Below are 23,706 nucleotides of genomic sequence, written 5' to 3' on the forward strand. Positions count from 1 at the left end.
GACCTCTGGATTCCCCGAGGATATGGGAAGGGGTTACTGGGTCTGATGGTCACCCTGATCCAGATCGGTCTGGAGGAGAGCAGGCTCAGACACTTGCTGAGCCAGCCTGTGCCATGCTGCCTGGACCACAGTGGAAAACTGCCAGTGTGACAAGCAGAACAAGCAGAATGTCCTTAGGGAGGAGGGGAACTGGATGGGTCCAGAGCAGAGGAAGCATTTCTCTGGTGAAGGCAGCACTTGGCAGTGCTGTTGGCACTTGCACAGAGAAGAGGAGGGACCAAGAGCTTTTGCACAGGGGCTTGAAAGGAGCTCAAGAGACACCAAGAAATGGCTGGTTGTGCATGAGGAGTCACCAGCAGGGAAAATAAAGAAATCCATGCTGGAAAATTGATAAAAGAGACACTTCCATCTGATTAATCATAGAAGGATAGTGTAAACTTGGGGGAGCAGTTAGTCTCTAAGTGTTGCAAGAAACATCATGAGGAATGGACTTGCCTGGGAGGCCGGGATCATCCTTGTTTCAGGCTGTGCTGGATCAGCCCTTACTGTGTTTGTTTCTTTGCAGCTGAGGAAGCCCAGAGGCCTGAGCCAGCCTGTGGTCCTAATCAGGGGCCATGATGCTGAGCTCCTCATGGGCGTTGTGAACAAGAACAGAGAGGCCCACGTGAAGATAGAGGTCAAGGAGCCACCAGCTTGGGTGAGAGACGCACGATTCCACTGCCTCCTGTACCCTCCCTCCCAGCCTGCTAGGCTTTCCCAGAGAGGCTGAGCTTTCTTCCTCAGGGACGGAGATCATGGCCTGTTGCAGGAGTCTTTAGCATTCAGACCTGCTGCAAGTAAAGGCTCAAAAGCACTTTCAGCTTGCTTAATTTCTTTTGCTTTAATGTCATGAGTGAGGCAAGGGGATTCTCTGTCTCTTCAAGTAAAACCAAACCTTGATGTTCTCATTTTATGCTGCCTTAGACTATGGTCTCAAGGGAGCTGAGATGCTTCAAGACTGAGATATTCTATTCTTGTATGGATGTGCAGAAAAGACTGAACCATTTTTAATTTTACCTGCAAAGAACAAAGAGGACGACCTTGACCAAGGATGATATTTCCCAAGACTGATGGTCCAGAAAAGATGGAGATTCCCCTAGCCTCCAACTCCCATCAAGAGTAATTTCCACACAAGAGTAATTTCTGTCCTATTTTATCCAACAGCCAGACTACGATGTGTGGATTCTTCTCACAGTGGTCAGCACTGTGGTCGTCATAATTTTGATTTTTGTTGTCCGCACAAAGTGCCAGCTGAACAGGACTCAGGTAGGGATCTCATGGAGCAGACGTGTCTGAGCAAACAGGAAGAGAGGGAAAGCAGGAACAGACACCTTTTGGGAGGGGAAATGGGCAGATAGTGATAGGACAGGGAGAACAGTTTTAAACTAAGAGGAAAGATTTAGATTAGATGTGGGAAGAAATTCTTCCCTGTGAGGGTGGGGAGGCTGTGGCACAGGGTAGCATGGCTGCCCCTGGATCCCTAGAAGTGTCCAGGGCCAGGTTGGATGGGGCTTGGAGCAACCTGGGATAGTGAAAGATGTCCCTGCCCATGACAGGAGAGTGGAATAAGATGAGCTTTAAGGTCCCTTCTAATCAAAGCCATTCCTTGATTCTATAATTGTATGATTTAGTATTCTTAATAGAAATTAAAAAATTAAATAATAATCTTCTCAGAGTCAGATGTATTTCCATATTTGAGACTATCCCATTTGTCTCATAGAGAGACAATCATTTGGGGATCAAAAATTCAGCACTGCTGAGTTACTTGAATATCTAGGGCCAGATGTCTCCTGCTGGTGACAAAGCCTGCTTTGCCTGAGTCAGCTTAGACAGAAAGTCACCTCTGCAGATAGGTATCATCCCCAAATTTCTGATAATCCCATTGTGAATATGGGAGGGCAGAGTAAGGCAGAGCCTGTCCTCAAGCCGCGCGTGTCTCTGCAGGACTCGGTGCAGCAGCAGACCCTGCAGGCCATCGGGCAGCTGGCCACGCGCCGCTACCAGCCCCGGGCGCGGCCGGCCCCGCGCTGGGACTCGGCCAGCAGCTGCAGCTCCGCCCCGGTCTGTGCCATCTGCCTCGAGGAGTTCAGCGAGGGCCAGGTAGGCTTTGGGCAGGACTGCTGCACTCACGGCCCTGGCTTCCCTGCCAAGGGGGCAGCAGTGGGAGCTGAGAATGGCAGGAGCTGGAGGCCTGTGAGATGCTTCCTTCTGAACTCCTGAGTGCTGGAAAGGGATTGCATCCGTGGAGGTGTGCCTGCCCCTGGGCTATAAAGCCTCTGCTGAAGTCATGTCTCCAGGCAGGTCTTCAGCCGTGGCTGTGGGGTAAAATGCCTATGTTGAAATAGGGTAAAATTGGGTTTGCTGCTCCATAGCACACAGCCTGAAATCTCCCTATTCCCAAGGGCTTGAACCACTCTGGATGTTCACAGAGCAGGACTGGAGGTGCTCCACAGGCTCCTCCATGCACAGTTGGGCTGCAGATCCCTCACTGTTAGACATCTGTCCGTCCTTCAAGGCTCACTTCCATCAAGAAGGACCCATCCATGTCTTAGAACATGGTCCGCCTTGCTCATGCTCCTCCTCTCCACTTCTTTCTAGGAACTGCGGATCATCTCGTGCTCCCACGAGTTCCATCGGGAGTGTGTTGACCCTTGGCTGCAGCAACACCACACGTGTCCACTTTGCATGTTCAATATTCTTGGTACGGCTCAGACATGGCATTTCCTGGCTGAAGACAGGGTTGGGTGCAGGATTGTGCCCAGGAGCTCCAGTTACTCTTGGGAGATGGATCAGCAGGTCCTTGTGTCCCTGTGCACAGAGTGGACAGGGGACTGTGTGCATGGAGAGGAGTCCCTTGCCTGTCAGCCCACCAGGGTACAGCAAGGTGCTGGGCTTGAGCTGGGACCTGCACCAAGAAGAGGGATTCCAATCCTGAGATCTGTGGGGAAGGGAAGGTGGGATATGGGGGTTGCAGGGGCCACGGGGAGAGTGTGCAGGACCATCAGGGTGGTTTGGTGGTGGCAGCAAGGAGTTGCAAAGTACGGGTGGGACGTGGGGCCGTGCGTGGTGGGAGGGCAGTGGAGCATCAGTGCTGAAGTTGCTGCAGCTGGGTTGTGGGACATGTGCTGTATACCCCCTTCTGGGCTGTGGGGTTTGTGCTGTATACTCCCTTCTGGGCTGTGGGATATGTGCTGCATACTTCCTTCTTTCTCCACAGCCAGAGACTCGGGGGACCAGGCCATGGCTGCCAGCTCCAGGCTGGTCCCTCAGGACATGGAGCCGGGGCGGCGACTCCACCTTTTCCGCCAGCATCCAGGACATGCCCTTTACCACCTCCCACAAGCATATCCTCAGAGGAACCTCAGGAGCTTTCCCCCAGAGTCAGCCCATGGCAACCCCTTCTTCCACTCTCCAGAGCTCTCCCAGTTGGATTTTGGCACCATCCACTACATGCCCTACAGACCAGCCACCTCCCTGCTGGCCTGTGGCCACGTGTCCCCGCTGGCCCCAGGCTTGCTGGGGCAGCAGCACCCCAACCCCTCTGCATGCGGGCAGGTGCTGGCACCCCACAGGACATGTCCCCTTCAGCCTCAGCCCCCCTGTGTGGTGCCCAAGGCAGCCGTGGCACAGAAGCAGCACCGTGCGCCCACCCTGCGCCGAGGGCTTGGCCACGGGCACCAGCACAACAGCAGTGGCTCTGGGGAGAGCTATCTCACGGAGCACAGCGGGTACCTGGCCGACGGGCCGGGCAGCGACTCCAGCTCGGGGCCCTGCCACGGCTCCTCCAGTGACTCCATGTTGAACTGCACGGACGTCAGCCTGCAGGGCATCCATGGCAGCTGCTCCACGTTCCGCAGCTCCCTCAGCAGCGACTATGACCCCTTCGTGTACTGCAGCTCCGAGGGCCCCACCACGGACCGCGGGCAGGAGCAGCTGCGGCTGCCCAGGGACAGGCGGCCCCGGTCCTTGGACCTGATGGTGCCCCAGGGGGCTGCTCTGGCCAAGCCCCAGGTGCTCAGCCACGTCCACTACCACCACCACCAGCACCACCACTACAGGCAGGACTCAGAGTGTCCCCCTGGGCGAGCGGGGCAGGGGCCTGGGCCACGCAAATCCCGGTATTCCGGGGCCAAGGTTGCCCTCCACAGTGCTCGGACACAAAAGAGAACTGAGAAAAGCCATCACTCTCAGCAGCCTCTGGAAAGCAGTGCCATGCTGCAGGAGGCAGCTCCAGCAGGCCAGCCAGCCTGTCCCCAGGAAGGCCAGGAGCCCCGTCACACCCCCTCCACTTCTCCAAACAGGCTGGACTTCAGTGTAGATGCCAACAGACAATTGGGAGCTGTCCCACTGTCCCCCAGACACAGCTTACAGAGCAGGCATCACCGAAGGAAAAGAAAGTGTCCCCTGGAGCTGGACCCCGCTCTCCTGCCCAAGGACTTGGCCGAGCCCGGAGCCTGCGGCGCTCCCCTTCCTCCCGGCCATCCCGCTGGCTCCCGCTGCTCTCCCGAAGCCCAGCCCCTGATCCCAAGCGCTGCCCTGCCCAGCAGCTCCCAGCCCCTCTGGAAGTGTTTAGTGCCACAGCCCAGCTCTGAGCTGAGGAAGCAGGAGCAGAGGTTGTCAGGACGGGAGAGAAACCGCTCAGTTCCTGCGGATGTCTCAGGGACGTGCACCCCCAGGCACAGTCTGAGTGTCCGCCTTCACTGCCCGTCTCAGCAGGGTGGTCAGGGTAAGTCTGCTCTTCGCCTCTCCTGGCAGCAAGCAGGTGAAGGAGGAGGGGGTTTGCTGAAGGAAATCCAACTGCCAGGACACCTGGTACCTTCCTGATGGGTTTTCCTACAGGAGCACTGACTGCAGGAGCATTCCAGAGCTCACCTGTGAGGGTGGTGGCCTGAATGATGAGCAAGTGTGTTAAAGAGTACACCAAACCCTGAAATACTACAACTGAGAAATAAGGTGGCTGATTTTAATTAAACATCGCTAGCGGCTGGAATATCTCCCAAAGGAAGGGGTGGGACCACATTTTTCAGTGTCCTTGCACCAGTCTTGGGTGTCTTACTGGCAGAGTCATTATCATTAAGGCTTTTTGGGCTCCAGTTGTTTTAGCCAAGCCCAGCTAACTGGAATCAGTGAGAAAGGAAGTGTGTGTGGCCTGGGGTAGTAGAACAGACTAATTGAGTTGCTCGATTTGCACATCCCTCATTTCTCACCTGCCTCTCTTGCGTGGGAGTTGCTTTTTAGTGTCTTTTGGAAATCAGATGTAATTAAAGTTTGGCCTTCTGCCTAACTGCTGCGCTCTCTCACAAAGAGAGGGAAAATGCCTTTGAGACGAGTGTCTTTGAAAGAACCTGAGTTTAGCTCCCAGGTCTTGCTCTCTCATGTCCTCTGAAGGCAGCAACCTGCAAGTCAGCAGGGACAGGTGCTGGCTGGGAGCAGAGCCTGGCTCCCTTCCTCGCCCTGCCACTGACTCATTGCAGGTCCTCGGGCAAATCCTTTTGATTTAGGTACCAAACACAGATCTGGCTGTCTAATTTCTGTTATAACACTGGCCTTAAACTTGTGACTCACTGTGCCCATTGTGCCACAGAGATAATAACTTCCTCCCAGTGCTTGTCTATCCAGCCCCACCCCACGCCCAGGCTCCTGGTTCTGCGGAGGCAGTGGGGCAGGGGAGGCTGGATGGGCATGGTCCTGGCTCCCCGCAGCTTTCTGGCCTCCCAGACTCCCAGGAACAGATATTTTTCCCAGGTGCAGAAGTGCTTGGCACTGCAGATAGGTGATAGGGAGGTTCTCCCAAGGCCTGGAGGGATGCTGGTGTTTGGAGAGATCAGGAGGCATCAGGGCAGAGATGTCTCTGGTTGCAGAGAGCTCTGAGTGCCGATGCCTTCCCAGGGTACCCCACATGGAGAGAGCCCTCCTGGCTCAGGGCAGGCTGCTCAGGGCTTGCTTTGAGCTCCCAATGAACCTGGGAGGCTTCAAGAGCAGGAGGCTGTGCACCTCACACAGGTGCTGGGCATTGCAAGGTCCGTGCTGGGATGTTCTGTGTCCTTGGAAATGTCCCAGTGGCCCCAGTCTGTGCCATCACCTCCTGATGAGCCTCTGACCCCCACCCAGAGCCAGTGCCAGCTGCTTTGCCAAGCACACCAAGCCTTCATTCCCTCTTCACTCCCCATTCCAGCAGGCAGAAGGACCAATGTGTCTGCAAGTGTTGTGTATCTGTGTCTGTTTACTGCAGTAGCTTCTATGGATGCTTTCAGGATCACCCAGAGAGTCAGAATTCCCTTGCAAGATTGAGAGACTACACAGATTGAGGATTTAACTTTATTGAGAGCAGAGGACAGAGCACAGAGCTTGTGCAGGGCTTATGCAGAAAAGCCACCAAGCTGAAAACATTGACTGACATAACACAACCTCTGAATTATAATCACACTGGTTCTTTATCTTGAGAAAAGTATAAATCAATAGAGAAGTAAAAAAGAGCAAAGAACAATCTCAGTAGACAGTCCCATGCAAGCAGGACACAAAACACAGACAAGGAGACCAAGAAAAAATGCATCTCTGCCTCCAAATAAATGGCATAAGGCTAAAAATATAAGTAGATGAATTAGAAAGCCCAGCTTTAAATTAAAGTTTTGACATAAACTTCTCAGAAACCCAGTTTAAAAGAAAAGCAAACAGTGGGACCCTGTAATTCCTAGATGAAATTACAGAGAGGGAAGCGTGTGTCTCTTATGGTAGAGACTGCACTGAGAGTGTCAAGTCCAGTGACGAGTGACACAAAAATCCCCAGCAGAAGGAGGGTGGCATTAGGGTTTATAACACTGTGTCAGCATAGGCTGCAAAGAGGAGCCTACATAGACAGGAGAGTGTTATGATAATATTGCTAAAATAAGCAGTCAAAAGATGGTTTTGGGCACAGGGATCATGCACAGCCCCAGAAAAGGGCTGGTCAAGCAGCAGGGCAGAGAGGGCTCTTGGAAACTGCTGTTCCAAAGCAAAGGTGTGGCTGGAGAAGGAAATCAGAACAGAGCTGGTTGCCAAGTGAAGTACAGAGCCATGGAGAGACAGTCCAGGGAATATTGCTGTGAACAGCTTGTGTGAAGCAGACTATTAATGCAAACGTTTTCTGCTGCATTGGGAGGGAGAAGGCTGCCTAGGGCTCTTCAGATCTAGGGAGTGCCACAAGTCTGAGGGATGTTCAGGGGCTGTAAGTGCAGAGCACTAGAGCAAACTGCCTTTATTGCATTAGTGATCACCAGGGGAGTGCTTAGGGAGGTTCTCACCTGGCACAGCTCCATTCAGGGCAGGGGGGCAGAATCCCTCCTGAATCAAATCACCAGTCTGAGCACTTCTGAAATGCAATGGAGAGTAACAAATTGCCAGGGGTACAGATTACCCACTGGGCATCCTGCAGGGCTCCAGCACTCAGCTGATAAATCCTGAATGTGGACTGCAGTCTCTTATCCATGGAGGAAGACCGAGGAGGAAGAGCTGAGGGCAATATCAGCTGGAAATAGCTGAAGCCACAGAATGATGAGCCTGACTTTCCAGCCAAGCAAATTGTTAAAAATTCAAATACAGGGTCTGACTTGTAGGCACATGGCTGAATGTGAAAACCAGGGGAGGAGGCAACCCAATTTTTGCAGGGAGAGATAACACCTGACAGATCTTTTAGGGGAAGGAAGCTCTGAAAGGATAAAAGGGAAGGTGCTCCCACAGGTAAATAACTCACTGAAAAAGGAGACAAGAGTGCAGATCAGATTTAATGGAGGGGAATTACTCAGAGAGGAGGGAAGTGGAGTTCTGCAACTGTATGATCCTTCCAGCAAGCTCATAAATATCCTGAACAAGGAGAGGAGATAGCCAAGTGTATAACATATAAAATCCATCAGGATGTCAAGCATTAAAACTAGATACAGAGTGTTACAGGAGGATCTCCTGCTGCTGAGCTGTTGAGTGAGAGAGTGGATTAAATCCCCTGTAAGTAGCACAAAATGCCACACATGAGCAGAGCCACTTTTAAGTAAAAATCACAACATTATTGTTATCATTATTGTTGTTATCATTATCATTAGCTGGCTGGGAACTATGTGGAACAAGCAGAAAATGCCTTTATGCAGCTGTGTAAGCCTGTGATCTCACAGCTCCTGATCACCAAAAAGGGTGGAAAAAGAAAGGGAAATAATTTCTGCCCCCTTGGAAGCAGGGCAGAAATGTACCTGGTACAATCCCAGCCATGTTTTTTTCTGAGAAAATAGAAAGAACAGTGAGACTTTCATGTGGGAAAAAGGTGATCAGCAGAGGATAGGGAAGAAAAGATATGAAATAAGGAGAGCAGAGGAGAAGGCAGACAAGAGAGTACTTAGAACAAAGTAATTGATGGCATCAAATGGAAACCAGAAGCTTTAAAACACCCAAAAGGCAACCCAAGGTGTGTAATAAAACCTGGTGCTGGTTGCCCCCGGGATGTAGATGCCAGAAGTAAAATGGTTTTGAGAGCCCAGATCAAGAGGTAGCAAATGCAGAGATGCAAATCTGCCCTCTGGCTCAGGAAGTTCCTAAACCAGGGCTTCCAGAAGCTGCTGGTGCTCCTGTGGGATGCAGCACCCTCCAGGTGTATGCTAACCTCACCCAGCTGCCAGGTGAGGCTGAATCTTGGTCCACAGCCCCTGGAGAAATTCCACTTGTGCAGGCAGTGCCATGCACTGGCATCCCAGGGAATAACGCTGTGGATGGCCCCAAAGAGCCTTGCATGATCTTGGAGTTTATGCCTCTTCCTTGAGCACCTCCATCCGCCCTTCTTGGTGGGCTTTGCATAAAGGTGGATCCCTTACTCTTGTGTTGCCTGGAGAGACCACACCTGGGAGTCTTGTCCCTGGAGAGTCAATCCTGGAGCAATGCTGGTGGATCCTCCTAAGGGAAGACAGACAGCTGGCAGTGAATTCCAGCTGGATGGCTTCCTGAAGTGCCCTGCCACACCCGGGAAGCGTCCCAGAACAGCCACACTGCTCCAGCACAGGCTGATGAAATCTCTTCATTTCTCTCCCTGTGAAAGCTCACCTCCTGCAGTCCTCTCAATATCCTCCCCATCTCCTCCCTCCTGCTCATCCTGAGTCCCTTTTCCTGCCACATCTTTTAACCTTACTAGGGAGGGGGAAAGGGATGAGAGGGCAAAAAAAGACCACCCTTAAAACCCAACACCCAAAGAACATGATTTCTGTGGTGTATGATGGTGTGCTCCAGGTCGTTGCCCTGCCATGGCCAGTCCACCAGCCAAGGTTCTCTGACCTGTCCCAGTTTATGATTTTTTCTCAGCCCAAGCAGGAGACACTTATGCAGGCACAGCTTTCAGAAAATATTTTAGTAACGCTATTTGACACTGAAGGCATGTGAAGGCAGAGGACTTGAAGCTGGACTGTCTCTTTTTGGTTTGCACTAAGCTGGTCACAAGGAAAGTATGTGGAAATGGCTTACTCCACATACTTGTGACTCAAGGCACAAATGCAAGAGATGCCTAAACTCTGTCTTCAGGTACTGTGGCCATGCTTGCACATGTGTGTATGTGTATAACATCATGTGCATTCATTTTCCCACATTGATTTGCTACACTTTTCCAAGCAGAATCTCATTTGTTTGTTTTCTTCCCACATATTTAATTTTCAAGGCTCTGCTCCTACAGCTGGAGCAGATATATAGGTGATATATAACCAACAAGAATTTGTTGTGACTGTTCTGAAAAGCTGTTTTGAATTGCCCTCAATGAATCTCTAAGAGGGCATTTCTTTCCTTTGATCTCAGAAACATTCAGGAAAAGGGAGATAGGAAAAATAATGCCTGTGTGCCTTTGCTGGGCTATGCTGACCTTGTCTAAGAGTTCTGGGCAGGCTTGAGAGACATCTGGGAAGGGACTGTGGTGTGTGTGACAACAGGCAGTGAGTCAGAGAGAAAGGGGCTGTCTGGAGCAGTGACTTGGGTGCACCTTTTTAGGCAGCCCTTTTGTTGGATGTTTCCAAGTAAACTGCTCAGCACCTGCCTATCAATTCTCCAGGCAGAAGGGGCTGGCAAGAGCCTGGGCCTGGGCTGGGCTCAGAAGCAATTTGTGCAACCTCTCGCACACTGTGGAACATGTGTCATTCCTGTCTTGCATCACTGCTCTCTGCTCTTACTGCCTGGAGTTTCTGTTGCCCCCTGGCTCTATGAGATATGAATTGGTGTTATTTTCTGTTCCTAATAATTTTTGAATCAGCAGTACAGATTTTCACAAAGAGCAAACATAAAAAAAGCCTCAAAAGCAAACACCTAGCAGTGATGTGAATGCTTGGATGCCCTTAGCCTGCCTTAGCTCTGAAATATATAAGGGGCAGCTTGATGTCTTAAGATTTTATTGTACTTCACCTTAGAGGAATAAACTGGCTGGGAGGTGGCCAGAAAATTCCCTCTGAAAAACTGAGAGAAACTTCCTAGAATCATGCAATATTCTGAATTGGAAGAGACCCACAAGGATCATCCAGTGCAGTCCCTGGCCCTGCCCAAGACACTACAACAATCCCAGCCTGTGCATCCCTGGGAGCATTGTTCAAACACTCCTGCTGTGGCAGCCTCGGGGCTGGGACCATTCCCTGGGGAGCCTGTTTCAGTGGCTTAGTAGCTTTTTTAGTAGCTTCCACTTGGTGGTTTTTCCTGCAGCATCTGTTTTCTGGATTGCAGGGTCAAGGTCCCAGCCACTGCAGAGCCTGGGAATGTTCAGCCAGGTGTAGCTGACACTTTTCTTTCTCCTTTTCTTTGAATGCAGAATCTGAAGAGGAGGTCCAGGATGTCCATGAACACTCAGTTTAATAAAACACTGGCCTGTTTGCTCGCTGGGAGTTGGAGTGGACACAGATGTTGATGGAGCTGCTCACATGTGGCTCTGCCCAGCCCTGCCCTGCTGAGACACAGACTGGCAAGAGCAACGGGCCACTCATGGTCTCCTGCCATGTCCCCACGGCCCCAGGGTGACACAGACAGAGCTGCTCCCTGGGCTGTCTGCTCTGGAGGCACAGCAGCCCCTCCTCATCCGTGGCACCGCTCCGAGCTGGGCAGGGCTCCCGGGGAGAGCTCACCGAGTGAGTGCAAGCTGCTATTTTGGCGTCTTCATGCCACAGAAGGTTTTGCTAAACACTGCAAAAATAAACAAGCCTTCAGGACCAAAAGCTGCAGAAATTACTTTCTGTGGCCTGGTAGCTCCTGACTTCATTTCCTCACTTAGGTCAAAAGCCAGATTTCTTCAATTAACTTTTCCATGCTTATTTCAGACACAGGAACAAGCTATTCTCCATCTCACCGCTCACAGGGCTGCCCTGCAAGGTGCTGCTTCTGACTTCAGTGGAAACCAAGAGCTCTCATCACTTTTGGTCACCTCAATGTCCCTCAGCTGACACCATCTCGGCCACTGACTGTTTGCCAGCAGCAGGAGAGGGGAAGACACAGGGATGTCAGCATTTCTGGGAAGGAGCTGGGTCAGACTCTTTCCATTGCAAAGAATCCACCCTCTCATCTGGCAATGTGAACAAAGTCTCTCACTCACCCCCTAACTCCTCCACCTACCCTCAAATAGCTGTCATGGCCTGTTAAGAGCATATTTCAAACATATCTTAGATGTTCCCATCACAGGAGTCATACAAAATCCTGGAGTTCATGTGGTTCCTGCTTCTCTCCTTCCTCTCCTTGCCCCAAGACACAGCAAAAATTCCCAGGAAAAGCCTCCATAGCAGATGCAGAGCAGAGCCCTATCCATCACCCAGCCTTAACTTCATATTCTGAGACTCCTGAAATCCTTCAAAAGGATTTTTCTGTCTTTTCCAACATTTTGATGATGCAGGGATAAAACTTGAGAAGTCATCAGGCTCTAGTTTATTATGTTACCCCTCCCCCCCATTTATGAATATTTTGGGTTTTTCTGAATATCACTAGTTCTTATTTCCTGCATCTCATAATTTGCAGACATTCATGCAAAATGAAACCTGCCAAATTCAAAATATACAGAACCCATGCAGCTTTCAAACAGCAGAGAATTCCTGTCAGGTTCATTGCACTAAATGATCAGTCAGGCCAGATTCCCTTGTGAAGTGCACGTGTCTGTGGCACCAAGTGCTTCCAAGCACAAGGAAGCATTGGTGAGGGTACAACACTGGAGCTAAAGATAACTCTTAACAATGTGAAACTTGATGTAGGGACAGACTTTCCCATCTGCTCAGTAAAGCTTCCCATGTCTTCCTTTGAAGCAGCAGCTTCTCAAGAGAGTGCTCTGGTGATGCAGTCCCAGTTCAGGATAATCCTCTGCCTCCCTTTGTTGGTGGGAAAGGTTTTTACAGGGTTTGCTGCCCTTAATCCTCGAAAAAGGCATCTTTGTCCCAGCTGCTAATCAGTCCCTGACAGTCAAGTGATCAGCCAATAGCACTGTTTTAAACCCAACATTATTCCCTTGTAGAGCTCATTCCTTGTCTCCTTGTGACCAGGGCCCTGTGGAACCTTTCAGTCTAGGGAAGAGCTGAATTTCCTTCATCAAAGAACCCAGCAGAATTACATTCAGACCTTTTCAGGCTCTTGTTTGTCCTACAGCACAAGCAGAAGACACAAGTTCTGAATTCTCCTGTACAGGGAAGTCAGTCTTAAACTAGAGGAAAAATCCAGGAGTGGCTCTGGATTCACCCCATTTGGCTTCTTGTGCTCCTGGTCTGTGGCTTGTCTGAACCAGCTCCCTGTAGCCTTGACCATTCTGGAGGGCTCAGAGGCTTAACAGAGGGGGAAGGTCTTGAAGTCAGGGTGCTCCCACTGCTTTTTTTAGGAGTCAGGAAGGCAGAGAGCGTCCAGGGATGCATTTCTCTGCTCAAAAGAACAAGTGCAGTTCTAAAGTCCTCTCTTTCCCTCCTTATCCCTAACAGAAGAGGAGATTCCTGAATTTGTGAGCCAAAAGCTTCTTTGGGAAAGCTGCGCCCTCTCCACTCCCCACTGCAGTATTACCAGGCTGCCAGGGCAGCGCCTGCTTCCAGGGTCTCCCTTGCCCGACCTTCTGCTGCTGTTCCTGTTCCCATGGGAAATGCTGGAGTGCAGGTCTGCCTCCGTGGGGCTCAGGGGAGGAGAGGGAGGAACTGTCTGGGAACTTGGGTTTGAAAGATCCTCTCCAGCAGATGTGTGGCTGTCCTTGGCTGCCTGGAAGGGAAGAAGCAGTAGCTGAGAAAATAGGGAATGGTTCCTCACAGTTCTTTACCTCTTGCTTCTGGGTGGTGCTTTTGAGAGCTGTGGGCTCCACCGTGGAGTTTCTCCAGCATTCCTGCAGTGATGCAGAGCTTATTTGCCTTCTTTGCATCCCAAGTCACAGCCAAAAACTGATGGAAGGCAGAGCATCCCAAACTCCCTCTATGGAAACTGAAGGCCCAGTCTTTCTGCTGGGACCCCCTTCCCAAAAGGTCCCACCCCTGAGCTGGGCGTATGGTCGGGCTGGCTGGATATCTCCCCTCCTGCACAAATCCTTCAGATCCTTTGGAAATGTGAATATCGGTTCATTTTGTTGTTGCTTTTTGTTTCGTTTGGGTTTTTTTTTTTGCTGAGTCTATCTTGGCTCTCGGGGTTTGGGAATAAATTATGACCCAGAAAAAAAAAAAAAAAAAGACCACACACGGGGAAAAAAATTACATTTTATATATATGCAAAACTGTATTTATGTCCGATAAACACAAAGATGTGTGAATATGCTGATGTGCTCAGAAATATATTTATTTACTAATATATTTATCCATGTATTGGTCTGCTGCCTGCGTTTGTTCTTTGTGCGTGGGGCTGCGCTCGGGCCCGGCCCGGCCGTGACAGAAACCCCGGCCGGGCCCGAGGCGGATCCAGCGCCGGGGCGAGCTCGGAGCCGCTCCCGTTCCCGTTCCCGTTCCGGGGCGGGGCCGGGGCCGGGGCCGGGGCCGCTGCGCAGCCGCAGAAGGGGACCGGGCCGCGATGGCCGCGATCTCGCTGGAGACCGTCCCCAAGGACCTGCGGCACCTGCGGGCCTGCCTGCTCTGCTCCCTCGTCAAGGTGGGACCGGGAAGGGGACAGGGACAGGGGCCGGCACAGGGATTGCTCCCCGCCGGCTCCGGACCTTCCTCTGCCCGGCTTAAGCCTTGCAGCCCCTACTGGGCCCCTTTTCCCGGCCCCGGCACTCCCGGTCCCAGCCCCGCCACGTCGGCTCCGGCCCCGGCTCTTCCCTGCGCCGGCTCTGTTTCCTCTCGGCCCCGGCCCGAATCTTTCTGCCCTTCTCAGCCCTTTCCATGCCTGGTCTGTCCCTGCTTGTCCCGGCCCAGGCCCCCCTCCCCGGCCTGGACCTTCCTGGTGCTTCCCCCGTCTGGTCTGGCGCTCCTTGTCCCGGCCCGGCCTCCCCGCTCCTGCCCCGGCCCTTCCCCGCCCGGGCCTCTCCGCAGCCCCGGTGCGATTCCCGTCCGCCCCGGCCGTGGCCCTGAGCCCTCCTTCCCGGCGTTCCCTCCCTTTCCCCGGCCCCGTCGCTACCCGGCTCCCGGCTAGTCCCGGTCTCCGACACCCGTGTTCCCTTAGACCATCGACCAGTTCGAGTATGATGGCTGTGACAACTGCGAGACGTATCTGCAGATGAAGGGCAACCGCGAGATGGTCTATGACTGCACCAGCTCCTCCTTTGATGGGTGAGTGGGGCTGGGCCCGGCCGCGGTCCCCCGGCAGCCTGGGGACACCCAGGTGGCACTGTGGGTCACCCAGCCAGGAGACATCCCCTTACTGCCATCCCTCCTGCAGGATCATCACCATGATGAGCCCTGAGGACAGCTGGGTCTCCAAGTGGCAGCGGATCAGTGAGTAATTTGGGAGCTGGAGATCCCTTCTCTACAAACCCTTCTCAGGGGCAGTGGGAACTGCTGCTTGGGGTGTGTCCAAGTTTAGAGCAAATTTGGGGAAGAATCCCCCCAAAGGAGCTCCGGTGGGAAAAGCAGATCCAATCGGCCCCTCCCCCCAACTGGTCCGGGAGGAAAGAAAAATACCTCCTTGGAGAAAGGTGGAAAAAAACCCCCTGTTTATTAAACAATAAGACCAAAACAGTATCAAAACAATGAGACCCCTTGCCACTCTAAAAGAGATGACAAACTGAGAAAAACCCCGGGTTCAAGCAGCAGCTCACTCAGTCTCTGATCAGTCTCTCAGTGCTGGAATTGTCGCAGGCCAGGGCCGGCCCGGTGGCCACAGCTGCAGCTGCCGGTGCTCTCCTGGGTGTTCAGTCCAGAGCAGTTCCAAGAGGTCCAAAGAAAAGGGAAAAAACAGTCCAGGGAACTTCTTTGCCTCAGCTAGCTAACACTAACTAAAAAGCAAAAGAAGAGCTCTCTGTCCCGCTGTCCGTCCGCAGACAACACAGTCAGGAGCAGGAATGTGGAGGAGTGAGTGCAGTGTCTGAAAAACAAAACTGCGCGCTTCTTCTCTCTCCCTCTTCACTCTCTGTAACACTCTTAAAGGTACAAAACTTATTATTATTCAACATAAACAGAATGAGACGATTGGGGATAAAAGCATCATATAGTCAACCCAGGACATTCCACCCCTTATCCCCATATCGTCTGCTTACTACTAAAACTAATATAAATTCTAACTCTACAAGTACATACATGATACATCCATTATACAACTATACACAGACAATGGTAATAACATTCAGGAAACAGTGATATTTATACAGGTTTTATCCAACAATCAGGTCTCCCTGAGGTACACATCGTGTTCTTCCATCTTTTTGCATTATCCACCACGTGCAACCTGGTCCCTGAGCAAAGACAACCCCACGAATGGGTTTGTCTGTACTCGAGGCAGAATTGATCCACACAGTCTTCCCTAACAAACCTCTGACATGTACCACTGGGACTTTGTCTCCATCTACTCTCTGCAAAGGCTCAGATTGGGCAGGGCCGACTCGGTTAGTAGAGCCTCGGGTGTTAACTAACCAGGTGGCCTTTGCCAGATGCTGATCCCAGTTCTTGAAAGATCCCCCACCTAATGCTTTCAATGTGGTTTTTAACAGTCCATTGTACCTCTCCACTTTGCCTGCAGCTGGTGCATGGTAGGGGATATGGTACACCCACTCAATGCCATGTTCCCTAGCCCAGGTGTTGACAAGGCTGTTCTTGAAATGAGTCCCATTGTCTGACTCAATCCTCTCAGGGGTGCCATGTCTCCACAGAACTTGCTTTTCCAGGCCCAGGATGGTGTTCCGGGCTGTAGCATGAGGCACAGGGTAGGTTTCCAGCCATCCAGTGGTGGCCTCCACCATGGTCAGCACGTAGCGCTTGCCCTGGCGTGTCTGGGGCAGTGTGATGTAGTCAATCTGCCAGGCCTCCCCATACTTGTACTTGGACCACCGCCCACCGTACCAGAGGGGCTTCAGTCGCTTGGCCTGCTTGATGGCGGCACACGTCTCACAGTCATGGATAACCTGAGAGATACTGTCCATGGTTAGATCCACCCCTCGGTCTCGTGCCCACTTATAGGTGGCATCTCTGCCCTGGTGGCCTGAGGCATCATGGGCCCATCGAGCTAAGAATAACTCTCCTTTATGTTCCCAATCTAGGTCTATTTTGGACACCCCTATCTTTGCGGCTTGGTCTACCTGATCATTGTTTTGGTGCTCCTCATTAGCTCTACTCTTGGGTACATGGGCATCTACATGGCGGACCTTCACAGGCAGCTTCCCTACCCTGGTAGCAATGTCTTTCCACTCTTCAGCAGCCCAAATTGGCTTTCCTCTACGTTGCCAGTTAGCCTTTTTCCACCTCTCCAGCCATCCCCACAGAGCATTGGCTACCATCCATGAATCAGTATAAAGGTAGAGCTTTGGCCACTTCTCTCTCTCAGCAATGTCCAGGGCCAGTTGAACAGCTTTGAGTTCAGCAAGTTGGCTTGATCCACCTTCTCCTTCAGTGGCCTCTGCCACCTGCCGTGTGGGGCTCCATACAGCTGCTTTCCACTTCCGGTTCATTCCCACAATGCGGCACGACCCATCAGTAAAGAGAGCGTATTGTGTATCTTCTGCTGGCAGTTGGTTGTATGGTGGAGCTTCTTCAGCTCGTGTCTCTTCTTGTTCCCCTTCATCAGAGAGACCAAAGTTTTCACCTTCGGGCCAATTTGTAATGACCTCCAAAATCCCAGGGCGATTCAGTTTACCTATATGGGCGCGCTGAGTGATGAGAGCAATCCACTTGCTCCATGTAGCACTGGTGGCATGGTGAGTGGAAGGAACCTTGCCTTTGAACATCCACCCCAGCACGGGTAGTCGGGGTGCCAGGAGGAGTTGTGCTTCAGTGCCTATTACCTCCGAAGCAGCCTGGACTCCTTCATAGGCAGCCAGGATTTCTTTCTCTGTTGGAGTATAGTTGGCTTCAGACCCTCTGTAGCTTCGACTCCAAAATCCCAGTGGTCGACCCCGAGTCTCCCCAGGCACCTTCTGCCAAAGGCTCCAGGACAAGCCATGGTTCCCGGCTGCAGAGTAGAGCACATTCTTCACCTCTGGTCCTGTCCTGACTGGGCCAAGGGCTACTGCATGAGCAATCTCCTGCTTGGTCTGTGCAAAGGCTTGTTGCTGCTCTGGGCCCCAGTGGAAAGTGTTCTTCTTACGGGTGACCAGGTAGAGAGGGCTCACGATCTGACTGTATTCGGGAATATGCATCCTCCAAAAACCTATGGCGCCTAGGAAAGCTTGTGTCTCTTTCTTATTGGTGGGTGGAGACATTGCTGTGATCTTGTTGATGACATCGGTGGGAATCTGACGCCATCCGTCTTGCCACTTCACTCCCAGAAACTGGATCTCTTGAGCAGGTCCCTTGACTTTGTTCTTCTTGATGGCGAAGCCAGCTTTTAGGAGAATCTGGATAATTTTCTCCCCTTTCTCGAACACCTCTGCTGCTGTCTTCCCCCACACAATGATGTCATCAATATATTGCAGATGTTCTGGAGCCTCACCCTTTTCCAGTGCAGCCTGGATCAGTCCATGGCAGATGGTGGGGCTGTGCTTCCACCCCTGGGGCAATCGGTTCCAGGTGTACTGCACGCCTCTCCAGGTGAAAGCAAACTGAGGCCTGCATTCTGCTGCCAGAGGAATGGAGAAAAATGCATTGGCAATGTCTATAGTGGCGTACCACCTTGCTGCCTTGGACTCCAGCTCGTACTGGAGTTCCAGCATGTCCGGCACAGCAGCGCTCAGGGGTGGGGTCACTTCATTCAATGCACGATAGTCCACAGTCAATCTCCATTCTCCTTCAGATTTTCGCACAGGCCAGATGGGGCTGTTGAAGGGTGAGTGGGTCTTGCTGACCACCCCTTGGCTCTCCAGCTCTCGGATCATCTTATGGATGGGGATCACAGCATCTCGATTCGTTCGGTACTGTCGGCGGTGCACTGTTGAGGTGGCAATTGGCACTCGTTGCTCTTCCACCTTCAGGAGACCTACTGCAGATGGGCTGTCTGACAGTCCAGGCAAGCTGTTCAACTGCTTGACACCCTCTGTCTCTACAGCAGCTATTCCAAATGCCCATCTGAGTCCCTTTGGGTCTTTGAAATACCCACTTCGAAGGTAGTCTATGCCCAAAATACATGGGGCCTCTGGGCCAGTCACAATAGAGTGTTTCTTCCACTCATTTCCAGTCAGGCTCACCTCAGCTTCTACCAGAGTAAAATCCTGTGATCCCCCTGTCACACCAGCAATAGAAACAGACTCTGTCCCCACATGTCTTGATGGGATTAATGTGCATTGTGCACCAGTGTCAACCAAAGCTTTGTATTCTTGTGGTTCATATGTGCCAGGCCAACGAATCCACACAGTCCAAAAAACACGGTTTTCCCCAGCCTCTACCTGGCTAGAGGCAGGGCCCCTCTAAGCCTGGTTATCCTTCTTTCCCTGGGCATATGTCTTGGAGGTTCCTTCAAGGGGATCAAAAATATTGTCATTATCATCATATGTGACAGTTCGGTTACTGGCCACTGGAGCTGCTTCCCTTTTGGAACTTCCTCTCTGAATCTTCAGTTGTCTCACCCGTTGTGCCAGAGCAGAGGTAGGTTGTCTATGCCATCTCCTCATGTCTTCTCCACAATCACGCAAATAGAACCACAGCTCAGCTCGTGGGATGTACCTTCTCTCGCCGTCTGGGGAACGTCTGCGTTGGGTACCAGAACCTCTGATCTGTACCGCCGAGATTTGGAGAAAGCTCTCTTTAATCTCCTCCCTCAGTTTCTTGTGACCCTCCTCTATCTTGTCCTCTAATTTTTGAAGACGTGTTTCCACCGCTGCGATTCTGGCATGTGTTGGGCCATGTACAGCATCTGCATATGCTCGGAGCTTCCTTGCCATGTCAAGCACAGTCTCACCCCCCTCATCCCTCTTCATGATGGCTAAGGCAGAGGCATATTCTTGTGGCCCGAGTCGTACGAGTTTTCGCCACATCACAGACGTGCATGGTACAAAGTCTGGGTTCCTAGTTGTTACATCATCTGAGAAGATAATCTCTGTCACGGCCATTTCTCTCAGGCGTTGGATCCCTTGCTCTATTGTCTTCCACTGAGTCTGCTGCATATAGAGATCGTCTGCACACAGGTATCTTTCTGCCACACTTCTTAGGACCCGTTCCCAGAGGCTCTGAGAGTTAGCCCCCCTCATCATTCCTTGGTCTATGACAGTATCCTGTGACAGGGATCCCAAATGCCTGGCTTCAGTGCCATCCAAAATTGTAGCCTCGCCTGCAGCATCCCAGAGACGGACCAGCCAACTAATTATGGATTCATCAGACCTTCGAGTGTAGTCCTTCCTTAGGCCACGAAGGTCCTTCAGGGAATAAGACTCAATATTTGCGTCTGATCTTGCACCTGCTGCTTTGACTCCTGATTTTACGTCAGGAGGCATTGAGGTTCCTTCTCCTGTATCACCACCATCATCATCATCATCATCCACTGGTCGATCAGTTTTTTCCGTGCGTTTCCCACTTCTAGTACTGGTAGCAACAGCCATAGGTTTAGATGCTGGCTTAGGCTCACTGTCTGGTCTAGCTGCTGGCTCTGAGCCTGGGCTGTTGGCTACAGCTTGAGTGACTGGGATAGCTGATTTATCTCCCTGCCCCCCTGCCTCTGTCTGCTGCCCGACAGTATCTAACAAAGTGCGATAAGCATAGGCCAGGGCCCAGCTTATTGCAATTAGCCTTTTCTCCTTAGAATCGTCATGGCACTTCTCCTTTAGGTATTTCCCCACCTCTGCTGCGTTCTGAATTTGTTCCCGTGGGAAATCCCAGTCTACAGGATCAGAAAATTCCTTCAGGGTTTGGCCTATATTTTCCCATTCTCCACCCCACTCAGGATTTTTCACGCCTGCATCTGCTTCTGGATCAGGGGTCTCACCAGCTCCTCTGGATATCTCAGCCCTCATTTTGGAGAAGCTGCAGACCATATAGAGGAAACTTACCAAATTAAATACCAGAAAGATGGTCTCTTTAACATTCAGGGGAAACTGAACATTCTCAAAAAGTGACATAACCGATCCAAAGGAGAAGAGGGAAAGGGAAGGCTGGAAAGTCTCATTCTTAGCTCCTCCTCTAACAGACTGAGTGTAGTTACTAATAAATTCCCAAAACATACCACTGGAATTGGGATGCAGGGTAGGATGAAGAAACCATAAACCATACATGCTGTAAACAGAGGTCAGTATCTTTTTGAACGCTTTATAAATCATTATCACCAAGGCCAGCACAACAGCTATTCCAATCCGTACCCCTCTACCGTAAAAATTACTTGTTAAGGACAATAACCCTAATGACCAGAAAGGTATTGAAACCTCAAAAAGGTCTAGAGCCCAGAGCCATACAGAGGCGTTCTCAACCAGAGACATCAGGGGTTCAAGCAGCATAGCTACTAACTGCTTTAACAACCACAGACACACAATTAATAGGGCTTTTTTCCACATTTTCCAGCCGCGCGTTGGGCGCCAATTCATGTATTTGTCCAAGTTTAGAGCAAATTTGGGGAAGAATCCCCCCAAAGGAGCTCCGGTGGGAAAAGCAGATCCAATCGGCCCCTCCCCCCAACTGGTCCGGGAGGAAAGAAAAATACCTCCTTGGAGAAAGGTGGAAAAAAACCCCCTGTTTATTAAACAATAAGACCAAAACAGTATCAAAACAATGAGACCCCTTGCCACTCTAAAAGAGATGACAAACTGAGAAAAACCCCGGGTTCAAGCAGCAGCTCACTCAGTCTCTGATCAGTCTCTCAGTGCTGGAATTGTCGCAGGCCAGGGCTGGCCCGGTGGCCACAGCTGCAGCTGCCGGTGCTCTCCTGGGTGTTCAGTCCAGAGCAGTTCCAAGAGGTCCAAAGAAAAGGGAAAAAACAGTCCAGGGAACTTCTTTGCCTCAGCTAGCTAACACTAACTAAAAAGCAAAAGAAGAGCTCTCTGTCCCGCTGTCCGTCCGCAGACAACACAGTCAGGAGCAGGAATGTGGAGGAGTGCAGTGTCTGAAAAACAAAACTGCGCGCTTCTTCTCTCTCCCTCTTCACTCTCTGTAACACTCTTAAAGGTACAAAACTTATTATTATTCAACATAAACAGAATGAGACGATTGGGGATAAAAGCATCATATAGTCAACCCAGGACAGGGTGGAACTTGGGTTTGGGAACTTGGGCTCTTGGAACTGCTGGAAGGAGTTCTGCCCTCCCTGTAAGGGGACATCTGCACAGGTTGAGGATTCCCACGTGGCTGCTCCATGTGGGGTAACTTGGGGTTTTATTTCCTGCAGGTACCTTCAAGCCAGGTGTCTATGCAGTGTCTGTGACCGGCCGCCTGCCCCAAGGTACCTGTGTGGTGGAGTCAGGCTTTGGGGCTCTGAACACTGCATTAGGGAACATGCCATGTGGGTGATGGGATCAGCAAAGGTGACTGCAAGGAGGTGCTGGACTAGAGAGGGAGTTTTAGAGTTCAGCACTGTACCTGCCAGAAGTTTATATTGTAAGCTGCTGACTAAATCCTGGCTATCAGAGGCATCAACTGGGATTAATTAGTGATTCTGGGAAGTGGGCATGTCTCAAACCATTGAGCTCCAGGATAACATGGAGTTTTGTTTATAGAAAAGGGTTTTGCAGAATGGGGTGCTGTTGTGGCAATCCCAATGAGCAGACCCCTCCTCCTGCACTAAGGGCTTATGCCATAGTGGATTTGTGTGTTTACAAATGGAGCAGAGAGTGCAGAGGATTTGCTTCATCTCTGGAATGCATCCATCCATCCAGCTGAGTTCCTGCCCAATATGTAGTCCCAGAGTAGATCCTAACCCAGGGGTGAATCCCAAACCCCTGGGGTGGAAGCTATGCCTGTGTCTGACTGGGGTCTGCGTTGGGAAGGAGCTGGAAACATCATGAGGCCGGGAGCTGAGGCCTCCTGACACAGCCCAGGCACATCTGAAATACCCAGGGTCAGGGTTTAAATGGGATACCAGGGAAAGGTTTTTCCCCAGAGGATGGTGGGGCACTGCACAGGCTCCCCAGGGATGGTCCCAGCCCTAAGGCTGGCAGAGCTCCAGAAGCATTTGCACACTGCTCCCAGGCATGGACAGGGTGGGATTGTTGGGGTGTCTGTGCAGGGCCAGGGACCGGACTCCCATGATCCTTACCCCTCTTCCAACTCAGGATATTCCATGATTCTGTGAAATGAAGGTTATTGTCCAGTTCTACATGACAGAACCACCAGATGTTCCCAGGGCTCCTCATTCCAGGAGAAGACTGAGATGTGTTTGTCTCCTTGCTGCAGGGATCGTCCGGGAGCTGAAGAGCCGTGGCGTGGCCTACAAGTCTCGGGACACAGCCATAAAAACCTGAAGGGCCCTTGTGCTGCCTGGAGATCCCTGGAGTGCTGCATGGAAGAAGCAGTGGGCACTGCTCCAAAACCTCTGAGCTTTATCCTGTAGGGAAGTGGGGCTGGACTTGGGGTGTGCTGGCTCAGCTCCCCTCGCTCAGTCCCTCCAGACTCCTCCACACCACAGACCACAGACATTTATCTGAGCCTTGACAGGGGGGAGGGTGTGAGTAGAGCTGGGAAAAGATGTTTAATCATTATGCCCAAGCTTTTTTACAGTTGTTGTGGGAAAGAGGGGATTTGGGAAATAGCTGTGTAAATAGTTCAATAAAACCCACTGGCTGGCCAGGGCTGGGTCCAGCTGTCGCTCTGTCACTGGTTTCACCCTGTGATTGTCACTGCTTGTGCCACGGGCCACATTCCTGCCTTGGGAGCGAGATCCTGCCCTGGCTGCACGAGGTGTCCTTCCACGTGGGAAACCTGCAGCTGCCAGCTGGATGGAGCAGATGGTGATGGCCAGGCTTCCTGTGGAGCTGCTTACATGGAGGTCATGGAGCCCTGGGCCTGCAGGTCCTGTACAAGGGACAGGTGGCAGGATGGAGCTCCCGGACATCCACTGGCTGTTGCTGGGCTCCAGGGCAGGCAGAGCAGGACGAGCCCATTGTTGGTGTGGTTGGGAGACAGCACCAGGCCGTGCACACAGGCGGGGTGGACAAGCAAGGGTGGAACACCCACCCAGCCTATTCTGCAGATCTGACTGTTACAAGTGCCAGCTTAGTGTCTGTAACACTTGCATTCCTGAGGGATTTGGCCTTCTTGA

General features: G+C 51.7%; 2 protein-coding genes across 3 annotated transcripts in view; both read left to right on the forward strand.

Annotated features, from left to right (window-relative positions):
* Positions 1-13,685, forward strand: part of RNF43 (ring finger protein 43) — a 65,262-nt gene extending 51,577 nt beyond the window's left edge. For both annotated transcript variants that reach the window (XM_074556835.1, XM_074556834.1), the window contains 6 exons: positions 566-697; positions 1,204-1,305; positions 1,984-2,139; positions 2,638-2,740; positions 3,257-4,765; positions 10,829-13,685. In XM_074556835.1, the coding sequence (XP_074412936.1) occupies positions 566-697; positions 1,204-1,305; positions 1,984-2,139; positions 2,638-2,740; positions 3,257-4,765; positions 10,829-10,872 (2,046 nt within the window). In that variant the 3' untranslated portion in view covers positions 10,873-13,685. The remainder of the gene's footprint in view (positions 1-565; positions 698-1,203; positions 1,306-1,983; positions 2,140-2,637; positions 2,741-3,256; positions 4,766-10,828) is intronic.
* A 251-nt stretch (positions 13,686-13,936) lies between these two features.
* On the forward strand, positions 13,937-23,261 carry SUPT4H1 (SPT4 homolog, DSIF elongation factor subunit). The gene is made up of 5 exons (XM_005493730.4): positions 13,937-14,097; positions 14,611-14,717; positions 14,827-14,882; positions 21,838-21,891; positions 22,842-23,261. Exons 1-5 carry the CDS (start codon positions 14,020-14,022, stop codon positions 22,907-22,909), a joined length of 363 nt encoding a protein of 120 aa, XP_005493787.1. The 5' UTR covers positions 13,937-14,019; the 3' UTR covers positions 22,910-23,261.
* The last annotated feature ends 445 nt before the right edge of the window (positions 23,262-23,706 follow it).

The sequence above is a fragment of the Zonotrichia albicollis genome, chromosome 22 (genome assembly GCF_047830755.1).
Source record: "Zonotrichia albicollis isolate bZonAlb1 chromosome 22, bZonAlb1.hap1, whole genome shotgun sequence".
Classification (NCBI taxonomy): Eukaryota; Metazoa; Chordata; class Aves; order Passeriformes; family Passerellidae; genus Zonotrichia; species Zonotrichia albicollis.

What these genes read in the sequence shown, in the direction of transcription:
- SUPT4H1 (XM_005493730.4), top strand. Translation starts at nt 14,020, where the DNA reads ATGGCCGCGATCTCGCTGGAGACCGTCCCCAAGGACCTGCGGCACCTG. An exon ending in CTCCAAGTGGCAGCGGATCA is followed by an intron (nt 14,883 to 21,837) that starts GTGAGTAATTTG and finishes TATTTCCTGCAG; the next exon opens with GTACCTTCAAGCCAGGTGTC. An exon ending in GACCGGCCGCCTGCCCCAAG is followed by an intron (nt 21,892 to 22,841) that starts GTACCTGTGTGG and finishes TCCTTGCTGCAG; the next exon opens with GGATCGTCCGGGAGCTGAAG.